The 21,686-nt window shown below is 42.2% G+C and overlaps 3 protein-coding genes and 1 long non-coding RNA gene across 5 annotated transcripts; 3 read left to right on the top strand and 1 right to left on the bottom strand.

Moving 5' to 3' along the window:
* Positions 1–1,060: 1,060 nt before the first annotated feature.
* anks4b (ankyrin repeat and sterile alpha motif domain containing 4B) lies at positions 1,061–4,182 on the top strand. Its single transcript, XM_082532013.1, has 2 exons — positions 1,061–1,402; positions 2,397–4,182. The coding sequence occupies exons 1-2, from the start codon at positions 1,242–1,244 to the stop codon at positions 3,499–3,501; spliced, it is 1,266 nt and encodes a 421-aa protein (XP_082388139.1). The 5' UTR covers positions 1,061–1,241; the 3' UTR covers positions 3,502–4,182.
* On the bottom strand, positions 3,418–5,116 carry LOC309705933. Its single transcript, XR_014276635.1, has 3 exons — positions 5,032–5,116; positions 3,811–3,913; positions 3,418–3,502 (listed from the first exon to the last, which is right to left on the bottom strand). It is a non-coding gene; the product is annotated as an uncharacterized lncRNA (long non-coding RNA).
* Positions 5,054–10,311, top strand: LOC309705926 (kelch-like protein 24). 2 transcript variants are annotated; one of them, XM_082532012.1, is made up of 12 exons: positions 5,055–5,163; positions 5,491–5,793; positions 5,878–6,012; positions 6,090–6,281; positions 6,409–6,552; positions 6,743–6,929; positions 7,358–7,504; positions 7,630–7,758; positions 8,654–8,830; positions 8,936–9,082; positions 9,170–9,335; positions 9,503–10,311. In XM_082532012.1, exons 2-12 carry the CDS (start codon positions 5,503–5,505, stop codon positions 9,657–9,659), a joined length of 1,872 nt encoding a protein of 623 aa, XP_082388138.1. In that variant the 5' UTR covers positions 5,055–5,163; positions 5,491–5,502; the 3' UTR covers positions 9,660–10,311. The 2 variants fall into 2 exon arrangements, with proteins under 2 accessions (XP_082388137.1, XP_082388138.1); XM_082532011.1 differs by having other exon boundaries at positions 5,054–5,163; positions 8,936–9,335.
* A 1,886-nt stretch (positions 10,312–12,197) lies between these two features.
* Positions 12,198–21,268, top strand: uqcrc2a (ubiquinol-cytochrome c reductase core protein 2a). Its single transcript, XM_082531168.1, has 14 exons — positions 12,198–12,320; positions 13,290–13,391; positions 13,610–13,759; positions 13,917–13,981; positions 14,089–14,145; positions 14,248–14,372; positions 14,893–14,990; positions 15,117–15,174; positions 15,394–15,489; positions 15,578–15,777; positions 16,133–16,213; positions 16,289–16,365; positions 16,448–16,601; positions 20,949–21,268. The coding sequence occupies exons 1-14, from the start codon at positions 12,288–12,290 to the stop codon at positions 21,030–21,032; spliced, it is 1,380 nt and encodes a 459-aa protein (XP_082387294.1). The 5' UTR covers positions 12,198–12,287; the 3' UTR covers positions 21,033–21,268.
* Positions 21,269–21,686: the final 418 nt, after the last annotated feature.

Below are 21,686 nucleotides of genomic sequence, written 5' to 3'. Positions count from 1 at the left end.
ACTTACACTAATGCTTTTTTAGTACACTTATGTAAAATACACATGCTGGACTGTATCTGGGCTTGTACGCATACACTTCTGTTTCATGTTACTTCACATCAACAGTTTCTCCAATTCATTTCATGGAGAAATTTCTCTTTTTAACGCTAAGCTCTAAGGACGAGCTCCCATGATGAATATAATATCTTGTAAAAAGAAAACTATCCTGCAATATTATTTTGAACCTAAACAAGTAGCAAAATTAGAACATGTGACTAATCAGCCGTTTTTTAAAAAGTAAAGAAAACAACTGAATTGCATGTTTAAAAAAATGAACGTGTACCTTGATTAAATATATCCATCTTGCTAAAACTGTTTACAAACAAAACAATAAATGAATTTATCAAGAAAATAGATTAACACATGATTTAAATAATCACAAGCTGTTTGCAATAATTAATAATAAAAAATACTTTATTTTTCCTGTTTTTTAGTACAGTTGATACTTTAAGTATAGTGTGTTATTTTTACTTTTCCTGTAATTAATGACCCAATCAAGCATGTCTGTCAAGATTTTAACAATATCTAATTAGATTAGATGGATAAATAGATATATAAATAGAATAGAGCAATAATTTGTTAATAAAAGCTTTAATCATGTATTATACTTAAGACAGTTTTTAGGTATAAACGCTTTAAGTTAAAAAGTTGAATGTTCCAAGTTTTAAGTTGATTCAAGGTAACAGAGGGAGTTGATGTCGCTTTTTACTCTTTTAAATACTTTTCTACAAATTACAGAATAAAAATGCATCATAAAAACATCAGTTTACAAATGTTGATGAAGAATTTAGAGTTCTAACGAGCTAAAACCTGAAAACTAGAAATAACAGATAATGTTCCATTTTCATTTTACTGGTCATTCTAATCCACAACAATATATTATTCTTTCATAAAGATTGCTTTTGCCTTCAAACCTGTGAAGAAACAGTGATTACAGCAGAAACTCCTGCTGTGTGTGAACACGTTTTCTGGGTGAAATCGCAGTAAGGGATTTTTTATAGTGTTGAGGAAATGGGGCAGCTCACAGCAGTGAAGCGAACTTTGCTTTTGTTTTATGGCCCCGAGCTGCTGGTGCGTTGACGCCCAGTCATCGCTTTGTTTGCTTGGGTCTGCAGTCGCTTCTGCTCATCTGACGTTAGCCGGGGGGGCGCAGAGAAACTTGGATTTTTATTTTTCTCCAAGCTTTTCCCTTCTTACCAGAGATGTCTAGGTACCACAAAGCAGCGATTGATGGATACGTGGAACTCTTGAAGGAGGCCACGGTGAAGGACCTGAACACGCCAGATGAGGATGGCATGACTCCCACCATACTGGCTGCTTTTCATGGACATATCAGTGCTCTTCAGCTCATATGCAGCAGAAAGTAAGTTTTCTATCGCCTGTCCTTCATCTCACATCTTACACTGAGACAAAAACGACCTGAACATATGAGTTCTCGTCAAGTGTTTTCTTCAGGCTGTGTAATTTTTCTGTCATTTCTAAAGAAAACATAAAGTTAGACATAAAATATTTTCATTTAAATACATTATATTTTATAAAACCAAATAAGATTAAGATCTACAGCGGAACCAGGAACAGTGCTCACAGAGCAAAGGTTGACCAGCATGAAATAAAGTGTGTTTTATGCTTTCTCATATGTACTTTATTTGTTTTTGGCACTTCATCTGGATTTTTTCCACAGCTATTGTTCACTCCATTTTAATGAGCTAAGACTTTATTTCCCATTAGCTGAGCCAAAAGTTTAACCAGCCCAATCCATCCCACAAAAACAAAAGAGCTGTTCATCCAGGCCGTGCCACCACCACCACCGCCACCGCTACTCCACATGTACCTCCGTCCCTCTTTCACTACAACCAAGACCATACAAAATCAAGACCATACAGACTTTTGAGATTCAGAGAAGTTTAGTTTTATTTTATTTATATTTCAATGGGCATAAAGCGTGTCTTGGCTACGTGGCCAGGATTATCTAAACCATTTCCTCTTTGGTCATTACGCAGCATGAACTGGGATTTATGACAAGGTGTAGCAGTCACACAGCAATCAAAACTTGACAGGGGGCAGCAGTAAAAGGACTTTAAGTCTTAATAGCTCACTAGTTAACTTCACCCATCTTTAATTTGTCATATGCTAGATTTGGATGTGGATCTATTCTCTGTTTTAATTTAATTTCCTGGACTGATCCTGGACTGACATTTTTTTAAATGTCATTTTTTATCATTTAATCATTTTCTCTAAACTCTTGAAAAACTACTGTGCATGGAGTTTGGTATAAATCATGAATACAGAATAGCCAAATAATGAAAATATCATCACTAATGATAAAAAAATCTTTTGTGTGTGTTCGTGTTGTACAGAGGAGATCCCAACAGGAGTGACATCTGGGGAAACACACCCCTGCACCATGCAGCAGGTAACGGCCACATGCACATCCTCAGCTTCCTGGTCAACTTCGGCGCCAACCTTTTTGCTCTGGACAATGAATTCCACACGCCAATGGATGTCGCCGCTTCACGCGACCACATGGAGTGTGTGCGCTTCCTCGACGCTGCTGCTGCAAAGCAGACCAACCAAAATCCGAAAAAGGTCGCCAATCTGAAGAAAGAGGCAGAAAAAGAGGCAGAGAAACGCGTGAAACTCTGTGAGAAGGTGAAGAAAAAACACAAAAGCAAAATGGATAGAATGCAGCGTGGGAGCAACTCCGGCTCCTTTTCAGATGCAGGAACAGCATCGTCACTGTCAAACGATGGCACCATCACGGGCGTCAACGAACACTTCTCCAAGCTCATCACTGACGATAAAGTTGGCTCTATTAAAGGCACACTCCTGAAGAAGTTTGGGAAGAAGGACAAAGGCACGCTGCAGAGGTCAGAAGGAAGTGGGAACGTTATCTTCCTCAAACCAGAGAGCGGATCTGAGAACCCAGACTTTGTGGACGTCTTCAACGAGCAGGAAGAGAACATGCTAGAAGAAATGGACAGCTTCGGAGATGACGACGACGATGGAGGCCAAGTGAAACAATCCATCTTCAATCGGCCCGGCCTTGGAGGTCTGATGTTCAGGAAGAAGATGGGGCTAGACTCTGACGACATCCCCAGCAGTGCCAATGAAAGCCTTGGTTACCTCGTTCAAAGCGAGACGTTTGAGGCAGACGAAGACACCTCTGGCTTGATGACGGGCGACAATGCACTGCCGTGGGAACAGGAAGATCTGGGACTGGATGACGATGAAGATGAGGAAACCTCTCCTTTGGATGTGTTCCTGTCCTCTATCTCCTTGCCAGATTTTACGCCCGCATTCAACAGAGAGCACCTTGACTTGGAGGCACTCTTGCTTTGCTCTGATGAAGACCTCAAAGGGATCCGCATCCAGCTCGGACCCAGGAAGAAGATCTTAGAAGCTGTTGCTCGCAGAAGAAAGGCGCTGGAAAATGCAGGCGTCATGAAGGACAGCTCCTTGTGATCTGAAACAAAAACAGTTATTTATCCTCCAAATTTAAAATAAGCCTTTTGTCAGTTCAATTTCTGTATAAAACAAACATGATTCAGCAAACTAGTGAAAAATTCCAACATTTCTACAGATTGAACTTTATTGATCATATTATGACAATATGTTCCGTGTATACCTGTTATATCAAGTTAAAAGTGGCATGGCAGCATCAACCAACAATATCAACAATATCTTATACATCTGGTTTTAAAACAAGAGAAGAAAAGAATAATTATGGGAAGAAAAATAAAGAATAATAAATAATAAAGTGTTGGTATTGACCTGCTGGCTGACTTTCTCCACATATGAGGTGATATGGCACACAGATGATTTGCTTGTGCAGCTGAATGTTTTATTGTAATCATGTCGACCTCAGATAACACACCTGTTAAATAAACAAAACGTACATGATAGTCTCTCCAGTTTAATATTTCCCAATGGGTTTTAAAATTTCCCTGACAGGAACAACAGCTGCTACGAACACAACAAAAAAGAGAGGAAAACAAGCACAGGAGCCACTAAATGACTCACAGCAAATACAAGCAGGCAGGCTAAAACTGGTGAACTAGTAAACACAATGGAGTGACCTGAATAGAATAGAATAGAATAGAATAGAATAGAATAGAATAGTCCTTTAATTGTCCCACAAGGGGAAATTTGGTTGTAACAGCAACACACACATACACAAAAACAAAAAAACAACAACAAAAAAAAAACAAACAGAACAGGACACAGGACATTGAACAGAAACACAAACATTTTTTTTTTTACATATTTACATCATGGATAATAGTTACCAAATCAGGGTACTGTACAGTTATTAAAATTAAAGTACAGATAAGTGGCAAACCCAGGTTGTAGCGTGCAAACAGAGCAGGATACTGCAAGATGTTTAAATAGTTAAGAATATTTAGAATAATTAGAAAAGTACAGATTGTGTATTGCACCTGTGCATTAAAAAGTAGACATGTAACTTACAATAAGTTAGTATATATAAATTGAGAAAAAGTAATGTGCAAGTTATAAAAGTAGTATTTGTTCGGTTGATTGGTGCAAGTTACAGCGCTGATGTAAACATCTATGTTTGTTGAGAGCAGTTTTGATTGCACAGTCTGACAGCTGCAGGGAGGAAGGACCACTGGAAACGCTCCTTCTTGCATCTAAGATGCAGCAGTCTGTCACTGCTCACCAGTGAGTGTATATACAAAGAGCACCGATTAAAGTACATGAAATATTTAGGAGGAGGTGAAAAAAGGGACACACACACACACACACACACACACGAAAATGACGTGACATTATTCACGAGAGATGATTTTGACATGTTTCACAGATTGTAGGCCAATAAGTCATTTGCAACAGTTTGCATACACTTTTTAGAAAATACCGGAAATCATATTTTTTGGCAAACGATCAGATTTTGCAAAAAAGTGGGGAAAAATTTGTGTGTCACTCTTTGATGAACAAACAAAGCAGGAACTACATGGGGGTGAACACTCTTACGTTTGCCGGGTGTGTGTGGGCGTGGCTTGCAGCGAGAGGCGTTTAATGTTGCTCAGGACTGTCGGAAGCTGGTTTGGTTGGTATGTGGGAGAGCGAGTAGTCCTCCGCAGCAGTCACGACTATGTGTAACAGGTGAGTTGTTTTGGTCCCTCCGCTGCTGAGTGATTAATCTCACCTGTGTGTGGATCGCATATCTGTTCTTGAGCTGTCTGAGTAGTCTGGCTCGGCACAAAGCCGCTTCTTTTGGCCGCTGCCTCACAGCTAAGCCTCATTAGTGAGACAATCTCGGGTCCTCTCTCCCTCCCCGCCTTGCTTTGCAGCCTTCTGCGACTTACACGCATTTCACTTTCAAATGAGTGCTTTGCGAGGCTGATTTGCGTTGCCAGCTATGTCTCAACCCGTTTTCTGATTGTCTTAGTTTGCGTTCAAGAGTGCTAACTGTGATATTTTGCCTCCCAGGCTTGGGTTGCAATGGCAGACATGGCTGAAATAATCTCCGTCAGCGCCGGTTTGCTCCTGCCTTCCTCTATCAACGCCACCGTTAAGGTCCAGGAGGAAGCCAGCCCGACTCCTGCCGTTGTCCCTGCTCCCCAGAACAGCGAGGACTACCTGTTTGTGGAGACCAGGCACCCCAACACAGTCCTGCAGGGCCTCAACAGCCTGCGGCTCAACAACGCCTTCTGCGATGTGACTCTGTGCTGCGGAGGACAGGAGTTCCCCTGCCACCGCATAGTGCTGGCATCTTTCAGCTCCTACTTCCAGGTAAACGCACTTTTCCTCACATGTATGTCCATACTGAAAACGACTCCACCTTTAGAATCATGTGTTTTCCTTCTCCATCCTTAGGCGATGTTTTCCGCTGACCTCATAGAGTCCAAGCAGGAGCGTGTTGCCATCAATGGTGTTGAGCCTCAGATGATTGGCATGCTGGTGAGCTACGCCTACACATCAGAGGTCTACATTTCCAAAGCCAACGTGCAGGTAGTGAATCTTCTCATGCCTCTTCATTGCCGTCATTCGTGAAGCGCGTGCGTGCTTAGAAAGTGATCTGTATCCAGGCGCTGCTGGCAGCAGCCAACCTGCTGGATGTGATGGCGGTCCGAGAGGCCTGCTGTCGCTTCATGGAGCGTCAGATGGACGAGATGAACTGTGTGGGTATTCACTGCTTTGCTGAGGCGCATTCCTGTAAGGTGCTGGAGAAACGCAGCATGGACTACATCCTTGAGCACTTCAGCACGGTCTGTCAGCAGGTGAGGGTGTGATGGAAACCCAGAGTAGGGAGTCGTGAAGGAGGTAATCTTGTATCACCTACTGTTAATGCAAAGCTGTGCCCTCACATAAATAATCAAACTCTCGGCGCTTCCTGTCTTCCTCCAGGAGGAGTTTCTGTCTCTGTGTGTGGACAAGCTGACGGAAATCCTTGCCAGCGATCTCCTCAACGTGCCCAAAGAGGAGACCGTGTTTGAGGCCGCCATGCTGTGGTTGAATAAATGTTCCTCTCGCAAACAGAGCTTTGAAAAGGTGAGAGGAGAGTTATTAGCAGGTAATTTCAGGCTTATCTTTAAAAATAAAAGGGGGGGTTCATACATTTTTGTTGTTTGGTGCTATCCTGTTATCAGGGGCGCCATACTCCATGAATGAAAATCCATGACCACAGCAGCTGCTCATGAGTACCACCCATCAGATCCCCTTCCATTTTTGTTCCTCAAAGGTCCTGGAGCACATCCGCCTGCCTCTCATCAGCCCCTATTACCTCCATGATGTGATTGAGTCTCTGGACGTGGTGAAGGAGAGCCAGGTCTGCCAGAGGCTCATCTCTGAGGCCAAGGACTATCTGCTGCTTAAGGACCGGCGTGGAGAGCTCTACTGCCCGAGAGCGAGGCCTCGCAGGTCCACTGGTAAAAATAAAAAAACACTCACGTCTGAATCAAAGAGCTAATTTTTAGCTTTGCACTATTTTCTGTCAGCCTGGTGATTTGTCAGTGTGTATCTGTCTCCCCGTCCTCATACTCCGCAAGGGTTTAAGAATGCTCGGCTATTCAATGGAGAGACGATTATTTGGGTCTATCTTCTTCTATTAGAAGAAAGATTTTGGATTCCAGATTTTTAGATGTTTGCTGGTTTTCCCGGTTTGTGTTATCAAACTGTGGACCAAACAGTTTTAGCCTAATCCAGATGCAAATCAAGAGAATAGTGGAAGTTGAATATTAAATGGCTGGCAGCTCCACGCACTCTTATGTTGTACCATACAGGCTGCTTTTTTTCTTTTACATTAACATATGTGGCTCACTCCTCTCTTCCTCTACTCCTGTTGCCACGGAAACAGGAACCGCTGAAGTGATAGTCACAGTTGGCGGGGAGGACGACAAGGTGGTGCTGCGCAGCGTCGAGAGCTTGGATCCTGTGACGAGCCAGTGGAAGAACCTGGCATGCCTGCCCTTCGCCGTGAGCAAACACGGGCTGGTGGTCTCAGGTGAGGGGGTCAGTAAAACTCAGCCTGATGGGTTAAGACACTCTGAAATGCACAGATAAACTTAAGTGCTGAAAATGTATACTTCTGCTTATCCAATCACCTTTCTTCCTTGTCCCCGCCTGTAGATTCGACCCTGTATTTGGCAGGTGGAGAGTTTCCCGATGGCTCAGCCAGCAGAGAGATGTGGCGCTACGACCCCTGCTTTGACTCCTGGATGGAAATGGCACCCATGAATGTAGCTCGCTCAGAGTTAGGTGAGGGAGTCTTGGTAATTACAGCTTCTGTCTTTCAGCCACGTTACCCTATTTTGCTTCTCAAGAACTCTATAAACTATCCTAACTTTGTTTGATTCTAGTAGCTCCAAAAGGAGTCTTTTGATTGTTATAATCCTACTTTAAAAAATTAAAAAAGAGAATCCAGACATTTCCATAGCAGATAATAGAAAAATGGGTCCCTTTCTGCCATTTAATTGTTTTTTTTGCTGTTTGGTGCTGAGGAGGAGGAAAGTGCTTTTATATAAGTGCCTTTGTGTAGTATGAATGGCAATAGTAGACGTCTTAAACAATAGAAAAAGCTGTAAAACTTATGACAACACAGCTATAAGTTCAAAATCGACACACTCATTCACATTTTTTGTTTTTTTTTGGTTTTTTTTCAAAGCCTTCCAGTGGCCCCCAGTGCAGTCTTTGCTGGGCCACTTCTGTCCTTTGGACCTCATGTTTGGCACCACTACCATACATGATGCACAGTTCAAAATCTTTATCTCAAACTGACCCTTAATGAGCTGTCTTACCTCCTTTCCTCTCCCTCTAACCCAGCTTTTATCTGATTGGCTGCCCCTCCCAAACAGAAGGATTGAGGTGGCCATAGCTGTGCCCTTATGATCTATGCGCCTCCATAAGTGGAAAATAAGTGGAAAACTGAGCATTAAATGTACTTTAATATTGCTAATAGTGATGTCTTCTACATATACTGACTTTATTAACTCAAATGTTGACCTACATTAATGAGCATCTGTCGTTGTAATGGTTAATGAATAGGACAGAAAACATGAAAATTAGACCGGGGCATGAGATGTCCAACTGTAAACTGAAGGACTGTTTTTAATTGCAACAATGTTTATTTATCCGCTGTGCCTTCTCCCCACAGGCCTGGTGATGCTTGATGGCTTTGTGTACGCAGTGGGAGGGTGGGAGGGACGCTCACGTCTGGACTCGGTGGAGTGCTACAACCCCCACACCAACTCCTGGCAGTTTACAGAGTCTGTGAAGATGGCCGTCACAAGTCCAGCAGTGGTGGCTCTGGACGGCCTGCTCTATGTTACTGGTAGAAAACGCAGGTTTTTACACGTGCAGGGTTTTTTTTTTTTTTTGTTGTTGTTCATTTTGATTCTATGTGGTGTATTTATTCACTCGGGATGTGTCACGGCAGGTGGTGCGGTCCTAGAGGATGGTGACGGCACAGATCTGGCACAGGTGTACAACCCTAAAACGGCAGTATGGACAGAGGTCGCCCCCATGCAGATTGCCCGCTCTGGATCAGCTGCTTGTACTCTTAAAGGAAAGATTTACGTCATAGGTAACAAACTTATCATCCAGCCCATTAACTGTGCTTTGTTCTGGTTCCTAAAAGTGCAGTCATGTCTGTTAAATCCTTTTTTTGTAGGCGGATGGCATGCCTCGACAGAGAACACAGATAAAGTGGAGTGTTACAATCCAAAGACCAACCAGTGGACGATGTGTGCCCCCATGAAGGAACGACGCTATCGGCCCGGCGCTGCTGTCGTGGATGGCAAAATCTACGTCTTGGGAGGAGAAGAGGGCTGGGACAGGTGAGGAGCTTTCTAGAAAAGACGTTGCCTGTAAATTTCGTGTTTTCCAGGCGATTGCAGAGCTCACATTTATTTGAAATATTAAGAAAATGAGGGTTAAATTCCTGTGGATTAAACACAGGAGAGGTGAATGAGGTTGTCTAAAGCTGATCCCGCTCTGCATGCAGATATCACGACACTATCGAGAGGTATTGTGACGAGACGGACACGTGGGAGATTGTTGGGGAGATGCCTACCAGCCGCAGCTGGCTCAGCTGCGTCTCTCTCCGGCTTAGAAAGGACATCCAAGTGAGCAGCAGTCCCGGGACGCCCAGTGAAAATTGAGGACAACAAATGGGAAATCTCCTGTGGTTTTGTTTGTTTTTATTTTTTTTAAATTGCACTCTCCTTGGAGATTATGCGCTACAAGACTCAGAGCTGCGAAGACTGGCGTGCTGGGGAGTGATGCCTGGAACTGGCACTGAGCTGCTTGAGCTGTTTCTGGGACCTGTTTGGTGACAGCCTGTGGAATAAGTCTTAATCACTTTGGGGTCCTTTCTTTTGTGGCTTGGCAGCAGAGGTGCAGTGATTTAACATAAATGATCTGATGTCCGCAGTCTAAACTCGCTCTGTATGATGTGAACATTCTTTAGTTGTTGTTTTATTGTCAGAGCGCCACAATCTGGATGTTTTCCCAGCCGATGGGGTTATTTTTGTATTATGTGACTGTATTTATTGGAGGTTGATAAGATTAGAATGGTCCTCTTAAAAAGCTCTGTGGGCCAAAGAGTCAGTTATGAATGTTTTTGAAGGTTACCTGTGTGGGCGGGGCAAAGGTGTACATGTGAGTGTTTTTTGTAATTACACATTGAACTTCTTAGTGATTGTCTTGACTACCTGTTATATGTTGAGTATATTTTTGTAATGTGCGTCATGCATACTGGTGAATTAAAGTGAAAATGACTTGTAATAAAGATGTTTACTTCTTTACTGTGAATGTGGGTGGGTCAGTTTTGTTTTTGTTTTTTCTTTTTACAAATGAAGCCTGAAAACAATCGAAAGTATTGATGAATGCACTCCTGCTACATTGACATTTTTAAAGAGTATCAAATACCCAAGATCAGAATCAGCTTTATTAAGTACATGTAGAAAGCAGATGATACTGTCAGCATGATGCAGACAATAACATGTATTTCATATTTATGGCTCAGTGTGAAGATGTTGGAATAAATAAGGGATGGATGACAATCTCATAGCAGCAGTAGGTACAGTCAGCATGTTTAATGCTGTTTTGTTTTTAAAATTAAGATTTGTTTGTTTAATATTACAATCTTGAAATCTTTCAGTTGCACAGAAGACTTTGGGGCTCTTGATGTGTTTCTTGTCTCTAGAATTGATTTTTTCCAGTCAAATTTCTTTTTGGTTTTCTTCTTTCTTTTCTGGTTCACGCTTCTTGTCACCGCTTGCTCCGCTTCACCTGGACACAAACGTGTTTCCTTCTTTAGAGAAATGGGGGCGTGGCTGCATGCAGACTGAACATTCTTGGTTCAAAATCAGTCTGCCTTCCTAACATACGCACGGCGGTGTGCACGTTTTATAATCATATAATTAATTTTGCGCACATTTTGCTTGTTTTTTTTGCGCAAGGCGAAAAAAGTTTCCACGAACATTTAAAGACGGGCTCGTGCTGCCTACGTGCGATCTCCACACAGCCACACCCACATTTATTTAAGGAAACACGTTCACCTCCAGGTGAAGCGGAGAAACACCGACCGCAAGAAAAAGAAGGAAATGGGTGAAGGACAAGAAGCGCGTGACCTTTTAGCACGAGATGATAAAAACAACAAAATAATAAAAATCCAGATACCTCATAAAATCTGGGGGATAATGCGAAGAAATTTAGAATAAAAGTTTTTAATTAACATTGTTTGGAGGGCTGATATCAAAGGCAAGATTTAGGAAAAGCAGCATTACAGTAAAAATGCATCAAGCTGGCAAAGACTAAGTATTTTTCCTCTGCATTTTAAATACATTTTCTTAGGTGGCCAAGTTCACAAAATCATTTCAGTTAGTTTAATAGTTTTTTAAATTGTCTAGTGTTCTTTTTTCTTCTTCTTGTTTTTGTTTTAAATCGAAGTTTAGTTTTTAGCTTAGTTTTAGTTTTCTGTAGTAGACTTTGTGTAGTTGACTTTGTGACATCCACACCACCTTTCTGGTACAATAACTTTAGTGCCATGTCAAATTGTATCTATGCTTTTCCAAGTTACAGGCTTTCCCTGATTTCCTGGGGTTGAGAAGTTTTTCCAGCATTTCTCATGTTTCTCATGTTTACATAAAAGACCAACAAATTTTATTGTGCGTGGTGAAACCGATGCTTCATTAGCTAAATTTATCTCATTAAAATGCCTGGAGGCTGTCTGCATCTGAAAAACATTTTAAAGAGGCAAATGAAGTTGAAATGTGTGGGTCCACTATCCAGAGTGATGGACAATGCAAAAAAAAAAAAGAGAGATGTAGGCAGGATGGAGTGGGACAGAAGGATAGCAGCAAACCTGAAATGAAAGGTTTACAGGATGGTAGTGAGACCTGCTATTATGTCACAAAAAGATAGAAGGTGAGTGACTGTAATTAACAGGTTTAGAAGTCAGTACATCTGAGGGACAGCTCAGGTTGAGCACTTTGGAAATAAATCGTCCAGAGGGGGGTGAGTGGATATACTGGACAAAGGATGTTGAAGAACGAGCTGCCAAGCAGGAGGAGAAAGGGGAGGAATGATGTTTATTATTATTTGCTGATGTTGTTAATGAGCCACAAGCCGAACAGTTTTCACTAGCTCAAGGAAACTTGAAACACGCTGTGATACTTTTATTTTGAAAGGTTTAGCGACTACACGGCGCAGTGAGTTGTGGGTAAGACGTCAGTCTGCCGCTATATCTGTCTTTCTGTACCGGCTGAAGGAGAGAGTGAGGAGTCATGAGAGGAATACAGTCTCTGAACACTATCTCCGTGAGTCCTGTGTTGTGTTGGTGCGGTCTGAGTGGTGTCATCCGCCGGATCTGCTCCCTGCTCGTCCCGGTCTAAAAAAACCGACCATTCGCTGTAGCAGTTAGCCTGCTAGCCGGTTAGCTCTCCAAGTTTACCTACCGTAAAACGGTTTCTGTCTCGAGTTAGGGGCAACGTTCTAATTTCATCATTCACACGTACTGAAAACAATAAAATAAACATCAAGTGTGCAGTAAAAAATATAAATACAATTTGAAAAGCGTGTGGGCTCGACTTAGCTGTTTTATGTCGCCTTTTGCATTGCTGTGGTAAGCTGGGTGTAACCTGAAGGTCATCCCTGAATTCCAGTCCACCAGCGTCCGTTTTGACCGAACCAGGCCCCCTATTTGGTCATAAATTCGGTGTTATCCAATTATGATGCTAGTGCATTCCCACATTAGTCCCAGACTTTGCTGCCGGGACATAAATGTGCACAGGTCACGTCAGGTCAAGCTGCTCTCAGCCTGCACACACAGGTGCTGTTTTGATTTTGTGGTCCTATTAAGACGGCCTGGTTTTAGGGGGCCTAGATCATACTTTTGGGCATTTCTGCAAGAAAAATTACTATTATCAGTTATGCAAACCCAATTAAAAGTAAAAATAATATTAGATGATTGCAGTATTAGATTATATTAGGTTGTTGTCTCAAGACCTTCCTAAAGCAGCTCCATGTGACATAGAAAGGCGGTGACTTCCCTAGCTGGTGATATTTGTGTAATCTGCGTGTTACTTGTATGTGTTAGTAGCTATTATGTAACATTAGAGGTCATGTTACTCTTTGTTGGATTAAGATTCTGCCAATTTAGTGTTTACACACAGTTTAAAGCAGCACGATATATACGGGATTGTGGCTATAATTCAGTAATAACTTCCTGTTCTTATTTTAGCTGCTAATGAATCATTGTCTTTAATTACGGTGTCACCTTCCTGCAGAAACGTTGCTACGCAGCTGCCAGGAGGAGCGGTAGTCTGGCTGAACCCCTCTCAGGTCTGAAACCGTCCAAAGGCGCACCTCTTCCTCCCCAGGATGCCCAGGTAGGTGCTGCTCTCGAATCGAACAAAACACAATGGAAATCTAACTCACAGCTGGTTGTCATGATATTTTCTTCCGAAAAAACACTTCTGCTGTGTTTTGTGAGCTTTTGCAGTATTTTTCTAATTGCTGGTGTCGTCTTAAGTTGCAGTGTACCACTAGTTTTGTTTCTGTGTGAAAGTTGTGTGTTTTGTGTAACATTTTTTCTTTCCTCCTTCAGGTGTCCAAGCTCCCAAACGGCCTGGTGATAGCTTCGCTGGAAAACTACTCCCCCGTGTCAAGTGTTGGTGTGTTTGTGAAAGCTGGGAGTCGCTATGAGACTGTGGAGAACCAGGGTGTCTCCCATGTGTTACGACTGGCAGCGAACCTGGTAAACTGTGAATGAGCTTGTAAGCGTGTGATAGCTAACTTAATTATTCCTGAGGTTATTCTTACCACAATAAGAAGGACATGACTGCACTTGTTTTTATCAGCACCTCTAGCCTGACAGCCTACGCTGCTTACTTATCTTATTTTTATTTTTGTAGACTACAAAGGGAGCGTCTGCCTTCAAGATCTGTCGCAGTGTGGAAGCAATCGGGGGCAGCCTGAGGTCAGTGAGCACACTTCATGCACACACTGACCGTCGCTGCTTTTGTTGCTCAAAATTATGCAGCGGATTACACTGAATCAGCTGTGTTGTCATCTCTATCCATGCAGCGCGACATCATCAAGAGAGACAATGGTCTACACTGCCGACTGTTTGAGAGATGACATGTAAGTGCTCCCATATTAACGCCAAGTTATTTTTTTCTCTTCTCTATTTTCATTAAAACTCGTCAGGCTGTGTTGACACTTCGCTGTCCTATTTGTGTCCAGAGATTCATTAATGGAGTTTCTGGTCAATGTGACTACAGCTCAGGAGTTTCGGCCATGGGAGGTGGACGAACTGACGCCCAGAGTGAAGGTTGACAAGGCTCTGGCTCAGCAGTGTCCTCAGATAGGTGTGTAACAGAAGCAACAGTTCATCTCCTGATTGCCTGTATTTTTACTGAGGAAATAGTTTTATCAGATGTGAAAGTGATTTTTAATTTCTAAAGAAGATCCTTGATGATTTTATTTGGCTATAATTATGTAAAACATCAAAAATCTTCTCGCTAAGCTGCGGTAGACCTCAAGGCTATATAATGTTTTTGCTCTGAGTTTTGTGGCCACTTCAGAAATGCTTAACGTGAGCTGTTGGGATTGAGGCATTTTTTGGTTTTTTTGTGCCATTTCAGTCAGATCTGTAGCCTCATTGAGCAGTAAGCATTCCAGTCCCTCTCATATTACTGTAGATATATTATATTCTGCATGGTTTCTGACATACGTTAATACTTGTGCAAAAGTTGTTTAATTAACTTGATTTCTGAAAAAAGTCCTGTGCATTGTTGCTGTTTTTGTTTGTTTGTTTTTTAGATGCAGCAGTTTTTGATTATCCATATTTAAAGTTTTCATTGTGTCCTGTTCAATTTTCTCCTGCAGGTGTAATTGAGAAGTTGCATGAAGCAGCATACAAAAACACCCTGTCCAACTCTCTGTACTGCCCTGACTACATGGTCGGCCATGTCTCCTCTCAACAGGTAAGGATATGCGTTACATCTTTTTTTTTTTTTTCTTAAGGGTCTTAAAGGGTCTATTCAATTAGCAAAATAGTACTTTTTGTGATGCACTTAAACACCTGTCCTCCTCCTTATCCTTCCCTGTAGCTTAAGTCATTTGTTGAGGACCATTTCACCACTGGCAGAATGGCTCTAGTAGGACTAGGTGAGTGTTGTCCAGCCTTGATTGCTTCATCACAGCTGCCCCCCCTTCTTCATTTGGCTTTCCTAATAGGTAGTTAGCAATCTCCAGCCTAAGCAGTCTTGCTTACGTGTGAGCTTACGCTTGTCTTAAATCTCAATGAGATAGTGAGTCACTGCTGACATGTCAGAACTCTGTTCCACTTCACTCATTTATGGATGTTAATCTCATTTACCCATTCAGGTGTAAACCACTCGGTCCTGAGGCAAGTGGGTGAGGGGCTCTTGAGTGCCCGCAGTGGGGTTGGGGCCCCTGTGGCTAAATCTGTGTACCGTGGAGGTAGGAGCTTGTGTTTTAAAATAGCAACTTTAAATTATTTTTGCAATCCGCCGCTGCCTTGTTCTCATGAGGAAATATTGTGTGTTAGGTGAGCTGCGAGTGCAGAACAAGGATGAGCTTGTCCACGCTCTGATTGCCAGTGAAGGTGCTGTGACAGGTAGTGCCGAGGCTAATGCTTTCAGTGTGCTGCAAAGGATCCTGGGAGCTGGTCCGCATGTAAAGAGGGGCTCCAGCATCACCAGCAAACTGAGCCAGGGGATCGCCAAAGCTACCACACAGCCCTTTGATGTGAGTTGAAACAGGACAGCGACACTGGTTTTTGTAGCCGTAACAGTTCAAGTCCATTTTTAATGAGTCTTTCTGAGATGTGTTCCCCCGATTTAACGCAGATATCTGTCAAAAAAGCCAAAAACTGGCGCACGATGCTTTCCGTCAGCCTGGAACTGAAAAACAAAGAAAAGGCTTCAGTGGTCTTTTCCTTTGATGAAGTCTCTTGGGGAAACTTCTCCAGAAATCTGCTGAAAGAATGATTTGCCTCAATTGGAGTATTTAGAATAGTTTTATTTTTTAGGATGCTTGGCTGTTCTTGTTATAAATGCACAGTTTCTCACTCTACATCAGATAACCTCTGGTTGTCTTTCAGGCCACTGCCTTCAACGTCTCGTACTCCGACTCCGGCCTGTTTGGGGTCTATACCATTGCACAAGCTGCCTCTGCAGGAGAGGTAGTTGCCAAGTTTTCTGTGTCTAACTTGATTTAAAAAATTTGCCGAAATGCCAGAATTATTCTCTCTGTGCAGGTGATCAAAGCCGCCATTGCACAGGTGAGGGGTGTGGCCGAGGGAGGCGTGTCTGAGGCTGACATCACCAGAGCAAAGTAAGTTCATACAAAGATGACGCAGGTGGAGTTCTAACTGGTCTGTTGCTCACTCCTGTCTGTGTTTGACACCTCTGTGCAGGAACCAGCTGAAAGCGGAGTACTTGATGTCGATGGAGAGCTCAGAGGGGCTGCTTGAGGAGATTGGTGCTCAGGCTCTCACCGCTGGAGTGTACCAGGCCCCTGACGCTGTCCTCAAGGCTATAGATGCCATCACCCAGAATGATGTGGTTAAGGTGTGTGCTTTCAGTGAGATTTTAATAGCATGACTTAACAAACAGCTGCAGAAGAACAAGCTAGCTGTTAGAAGTGATTATTGCAGTCTAGAGTACAGTTGTGGTCAGACGTTTACATCAACTCATTAAGGGAATGAATGTCATGTAATTTGGGGATTTTTGTAAAGCATACATCTTTACATACATTGAATCTACAGTGGGGCAAAAAAGTATTTGGTCAGCCACCGATTGTGCAAGTTCCCCCACTTAAAATGATGACAGAGGTCAGTAATTTGCACCAGAGGTACACTTCAACTGTGAGAGACAGAATGTGAAAAAAAAAAAAAATCCATGAATCCACATGGTAGGATTTGTAAAGAATTTATTCGTAAATTAGGGTGGAAAATAAGTATTTGGTCACCTCAAACAAGGAAAATCTCTGGCTCTCACAGACCTGTAATGTCTTCTGTAAGAAGCTTTTCTGTCCCCCACTCGTTACCTGTATGAATGGCACCTGTTTGAACCCATCATCTGTATAAAAGACACCTGTCCACAGCCTCAAACAGTCAGACTCCAAACTCCGCCATGGCCAAGACCAAAGAGCTTTCGAAGGACACCAGGAAAAGTATTGTAGACCTGCACCAGACTGGGAAGAGTGAATCTGCAATAGGCAAGCAGCTTGGTGTGAAAAAATCAACTGTGGGAGCAATCATCAGAAAATGGAAGACATACATGTCCAGGCCCGTCTGAAGTTTGCCAGAGAGCACATGGATGATACAGCAGAGGATTGGGAGAATGTCATGTGGTCAGATGAAACCAAAGTAGAACTTTTTGGTATAAACTCAACTCGTCGTGTTTGGAGGAAGAAGAATACTGAGTTGCATCCCAAGAACACCATACCTACTGTGAAGCATGGGGGTGGAAACATCATGCTATGGGGCTGTTTTTCTGCCAAGGGGACAGGACGACTGATCCGTGTTAAGGACAGAATGAATGGGGCCATGTATCGTGAGATTTTGAGCCAAAACCTCCTTCCATCAGTGAGAACTTTGAAGATGAAACGAGGCTGGGTCTTCCAACATGACAATGATCCAAAACACACCGCCCGGGCAACAAAGGAGTGGCTCCGTAAGAAGCATTTGAAAGTCCTGGAGTGGCCTAGCCAGTCTCCAGACCTCAACCCCATAGAAAATCTGTGGCGGGAGTTGAAAGTCCGTGTTGCTCGGCGACAGCCCCAAAACATCACTGCTCTCGAGAAGATCTGCATGGAGGAATGGGCCAAAATACCAGCTCCTGTGTGTGCAAACCTGGTAAAGACCTATAGTAAACGTTTGACCTCTGTTATTGCCAACAAAGGTTATGTTACAAAGTATTGAGTTGTATTTTTGTTATTGACCAAATACTTATTTTCCACCCTGATTTACGAATAAATTCTTTACAAATCCTACCATGTGGATTCATGGATTTTTTTTTCACATTCTGTCTCTCACAGTTGAAGTGTACCTCTGGTGCAAATTACTGACCTCTGTCATCATTTTAGGTGGGGGAACTTGCACAATCGGTGGCTGACTAAATACTTTTTTGCCCCACTGTATATATCATCCTAAAGACTTTAAAAATACTTATACAGGGCTCTAGAGTGCGACCAAATTTTTCAGTGGTGCGACTAAAAAAATAAACAACTGTTCAGGTAACAACAAAAAAAAAAAAAATCTCTGCAACTCTCCGTGTGGTGAACAACAGACACACATTATGCCCCTATAGTGGACTAAACCAATCAGAGATAGTCAGGAGCGGGACCTCTCTGATTGGCCGTGGTCCAGTTGAAAGTGCAGGTGGATAGAGGGAGGTGAGTAGCTTGAATAAAGCGATATCGATTCATTAAATCCTGAATTGACTTTAAAATATAACTGTGTTTTGCCAGAAACGGCAGATTCTCAGATTAAAGCTCATAAAACTATTTCAACAACTATTTCAACTATTTCAACAACCACCAAACAGCAAATGAGAGCAGGTACACGCACTCCACACAAAGACGTAAACACAGAACGGACTCGACGCATCAGAATCAGCTTTGTCTTTCTCGGCTTTCTCGCCCGACGGCCCGTAGACGGACACTTAGCTTAGCGATTCTGATGCGTCGGTCCGCTTTGTGTTTACGTCTTTTTGCGCTGATTCTGAGCTACAGGTTTTGTGTCTCTCCAACCAAAATTCACCGAGCCAGCTGCAAAAGAAGCAGCAAACTACGCTTCACATTTGATAAATGTCGTCATGAATTCCCTCTGACTTTTGCTGTTTTGCTTCCACCACAATAAAAATCACACTTCATGCACAGCTCTCTCTCTCTGTGTACTTCAAGAACAGTTTCCTGTCTCAAATCTCTGTTTTCTGCATTATTCATTCGCTTATTAACCACCAGTCCACCGTTGTTTACAGCGCTGTCGGCCACTGTCTTTTTCTTTTCTTTTTCTTTTCTTTCACTTAAATGACCTCGGACAAGAAAGCCTAATTTCTGCTGTTCAATACTGAAGAAATTTCAACTTTTTAAAATTATGCAAAATTGCAGAATATTGCAGAATATTTTTAAGGTTATCTGCTATAAAAAGCCAGACCAGAAAAATCTCCTTCATGTTTTTCTGTGTTTTATTCTCAGTTACTTTCACACAAAGGCATCTGCTGTGATGTCCACAATTCTGATGAAGTCTCATGTGTATCAGTACTGATAAATGATCAGAGTTATAATATTTCTGACTGTCTGAGGCTAAATTGAATCGAATCAGGACTTTGAGAACCGGAATCGAATGGATTTTAGAAATCAGTGATGATACCCAGCCCTAGTGAGCAGCCTTGGCCCGACAGAAGTGGATGTAGCTGTGGGTAATAAGAAAAAATGAAAAGAACGATTGATAACTTTTTTGTTAAGTTAAGGCCTGATCCGTCTGAAATTCATAGCCAGTGCTCTGACACGGTGCCATCAATCTTTGAATGCTGAAAAAGCACAGTGTATCCAGAAAACACATTATATGCTGCAGTAAATGCACTGCCCAAGTGTCCCCTCTCCCCACTGCCTGTCAGCAGCATGCAACAGCAAACAGGTCGTCAGAGGAGGCCGAGATGATGATTAAGTTTAACATTTTCTACAATATTGACAATGCACTTTAAGCACAAGATTGTTAGTTAATAATTTAGAAAATTATGGCCCATGGCACTAACTTTTAGGCATGGGCGCACCGGTGCGCCCATGGCAAAAAGTTAGTCTAGAGCCCTGCTTTATATATACAAATACTTGCATACACCCCTATTAATATTTGGTAAATGTCCATTAGCAAGTTGCACCTCAACAAGTTGCTTTTCATCATTAACAAGCTTCTGGTATGATTCTGTGGGGACCACTCTTCCTTGGTTCCTTAGACTTTTCCATTATTCTGAGTAGTGGTCAGTCCAGTGAGTGCTGTTAAACAAATCCTTTCTATGTTGGCAAAGAGAAACTACCAGCTGTAGTCAGTCTCTCTCATTAGTTCACTAACGAGAAGTTAATAGGCGTTATCAAATGAAAAGGCATTGTAGAACCTTCAGCACCACTTATTAAAAGTTATTTTTAAGTAAGTATTTGAGGTTATATGCATACTTTTGACCCTGTGTGGATTAGAGAAAATCCAGAATAACTTGAAATAGTCATTAAAGTATACTGTACAATCATTCAACCCTGAAAAAGTTTTAAAAAGTCATTAAAAATGACCATGACATCCATGTCCCTGTAAATTTCCAACCACACTTATATACATGTGGTTTTTAGATTCAATGCATGTCAAATTTAAACCCATTTGATGGATTTTATATCTGATGTCGTGTCATTGTTACATTACTGGGTTGCAGTGGCAGCAGTCTTACCTTTATGTACCCCATCTGTAGTAGAGCGTGGGTTGGAGTCATAAATCATCCAGTAAAGGCTCACTAGTTTGTTCATGTCCAAATAAAACAACAGTTCATTAAGAAGCGATGCAATAGATCATGTTGACAGTGCGTTTTACTGAAGGGCTTTTGGGATTATACAGATCATTACAGAGTAAATATTGTTTTAGTTTCACATTTGAACCTCATTTCAAATAGAAACACTGTAGTTCCTCTGAGCACTGGTAGCAGCCTCAGTTTGAAAATATATCCCTGAAGACTATACTAACAAAAACAAAAGTTATTAAATTATGCGTGCAGGCTATTTATTCATATGTTTAAACTTGCATTTGTGTTTAGTCGCTGCGTGGGGTTCTGTGTAGTGTCGGAGCTGTGGCAGGGTTTCGGTGGACTATAAATACTGGGATATATTTGGAAATATTGCCCGTCAGTGAATTTGCTCTGTTTTCTTTACAGGCTGCAAAGAAATTTGTGGATGGCAAGAAGACCATGTCAGCTAGTGGACACCTCATTAATACACCATTTGTGGATGAAGTATGAAAATGCACATAAGAATAATAAGAACAGTTGATTTTTCTTTCTGCTTGGGCATGCTGTGCCTGGATGTTGCCTCCTGCAGCAGTTCATTGGATGTCACCTGTCATTTGTAGTTTGTCCTGCAATATGTGTGAGCACCAACAGAGAGATGCAGAATTGTAATGTCTGTTGTGGGGGAGAGGGTGGATTCATCAGTGTAACTGTACATCAGTGTAAATTAAAACAATTACAGTAAAACACTTGGGTTGTTGCTTGATTTTGCATTTTTGAATGACAAGTTTCTGGCATGTGTGCCGTGCACAAGTGCGGTCTTCTGCATGAGATTGATGATTCCACACCATCATCTTGAAGAGTGCTTGGTTTTGGATGACGTTAGCACTATGTGCCAACACTGGCAGCAAAAAGCTGTTATTTTAGGTAATGAGCACTTTAGCACCAAGAGGTTTTGTTTCATTCATCAGCCAGTGGGGGGACCCAAAAGCGCACAAACATAAGTTGACGTTTGAGGGTTGTCTTGTAGATCGTCAGTAAAAGAGCTAATACCATACTGGCAATAAACTGAGTTTCATTTAAAACATAGAAGCCCTCTACAGTAAAGGCCTAAGCCATCTCTACTTCCTGAGATGACTGAGGTTGTTTAACATCTGCCAGCTCTCA

This window comes from Aulonocara stuartgranti (genome assembly GCF_965226115.1).
Source record: "Aulonocara stuartgranti genome assembly, chromosome: 4".
Classification (NCBI taxonomy): Eukaryota; Metazoa; Chordata; class Actinopteri; order Cichliformes; family Cichlidae; genus Aulonocara; species Aulonocara stuartgranti.
This window is presented reverse-complemented; position numbering and strand designations above follow the sequence as displayed.

Coding starts and splice junctions, on each gene's coding strand:
- anks4b (XM_082532013.1), top strand. CDS start 1,242: ATGTCTAGGTACCACAAAGCAGCGATTGATGGATACGTGGAACTCTTG. Junction 1,403..2,396: donor CAGCTCATATGCAGCAGAAA/GTAAGTTTTCTA, acceptor CGTGTTGTACAG/AGGAGATCCCAACAGGAGTG.
- LOC309705926 (XM_082532011.1), top strand. CDS start 5,503: ATGGCAGACATGGCTGAAATAATCTCCGTCAGCGCCGGTTTGCTCCTG. Junction 8,831..8,935: donor CGGCCTGCTCTATGTTACTG/GTAGAAAACGCA, acceptor GTGTCACGGCAG/GTGGTGCGGTCCTAGAGGAT. Junction 9,336..9,502: donor GGAGAAGAGGGCTGGGACAG/GTGAGGAGCTTT, acceptor CTCTGCATGCAG/ATATCACGACACTATCGAGA.
- uqcrc2a (XM_082531168.1), top strand. CDS start 12,288: ATGAGAGGAATACAGTCTCTGAACACTATCTCC. Junction 13,982..14,088: donor GCAATCGGGGGCAGCCTGAG/GTCAGTGAGCAC, acceptor CTATCCATGCAG/CGCGACATCATCAAGAGAGA. Junction 14,373..14,892: donor TCAGCAGTGTCCTCAGATAG/GTGTGTAACAGA, acceptor TTTCTCCTGCAG/GTGTAATTGAGAAGTTGCAT.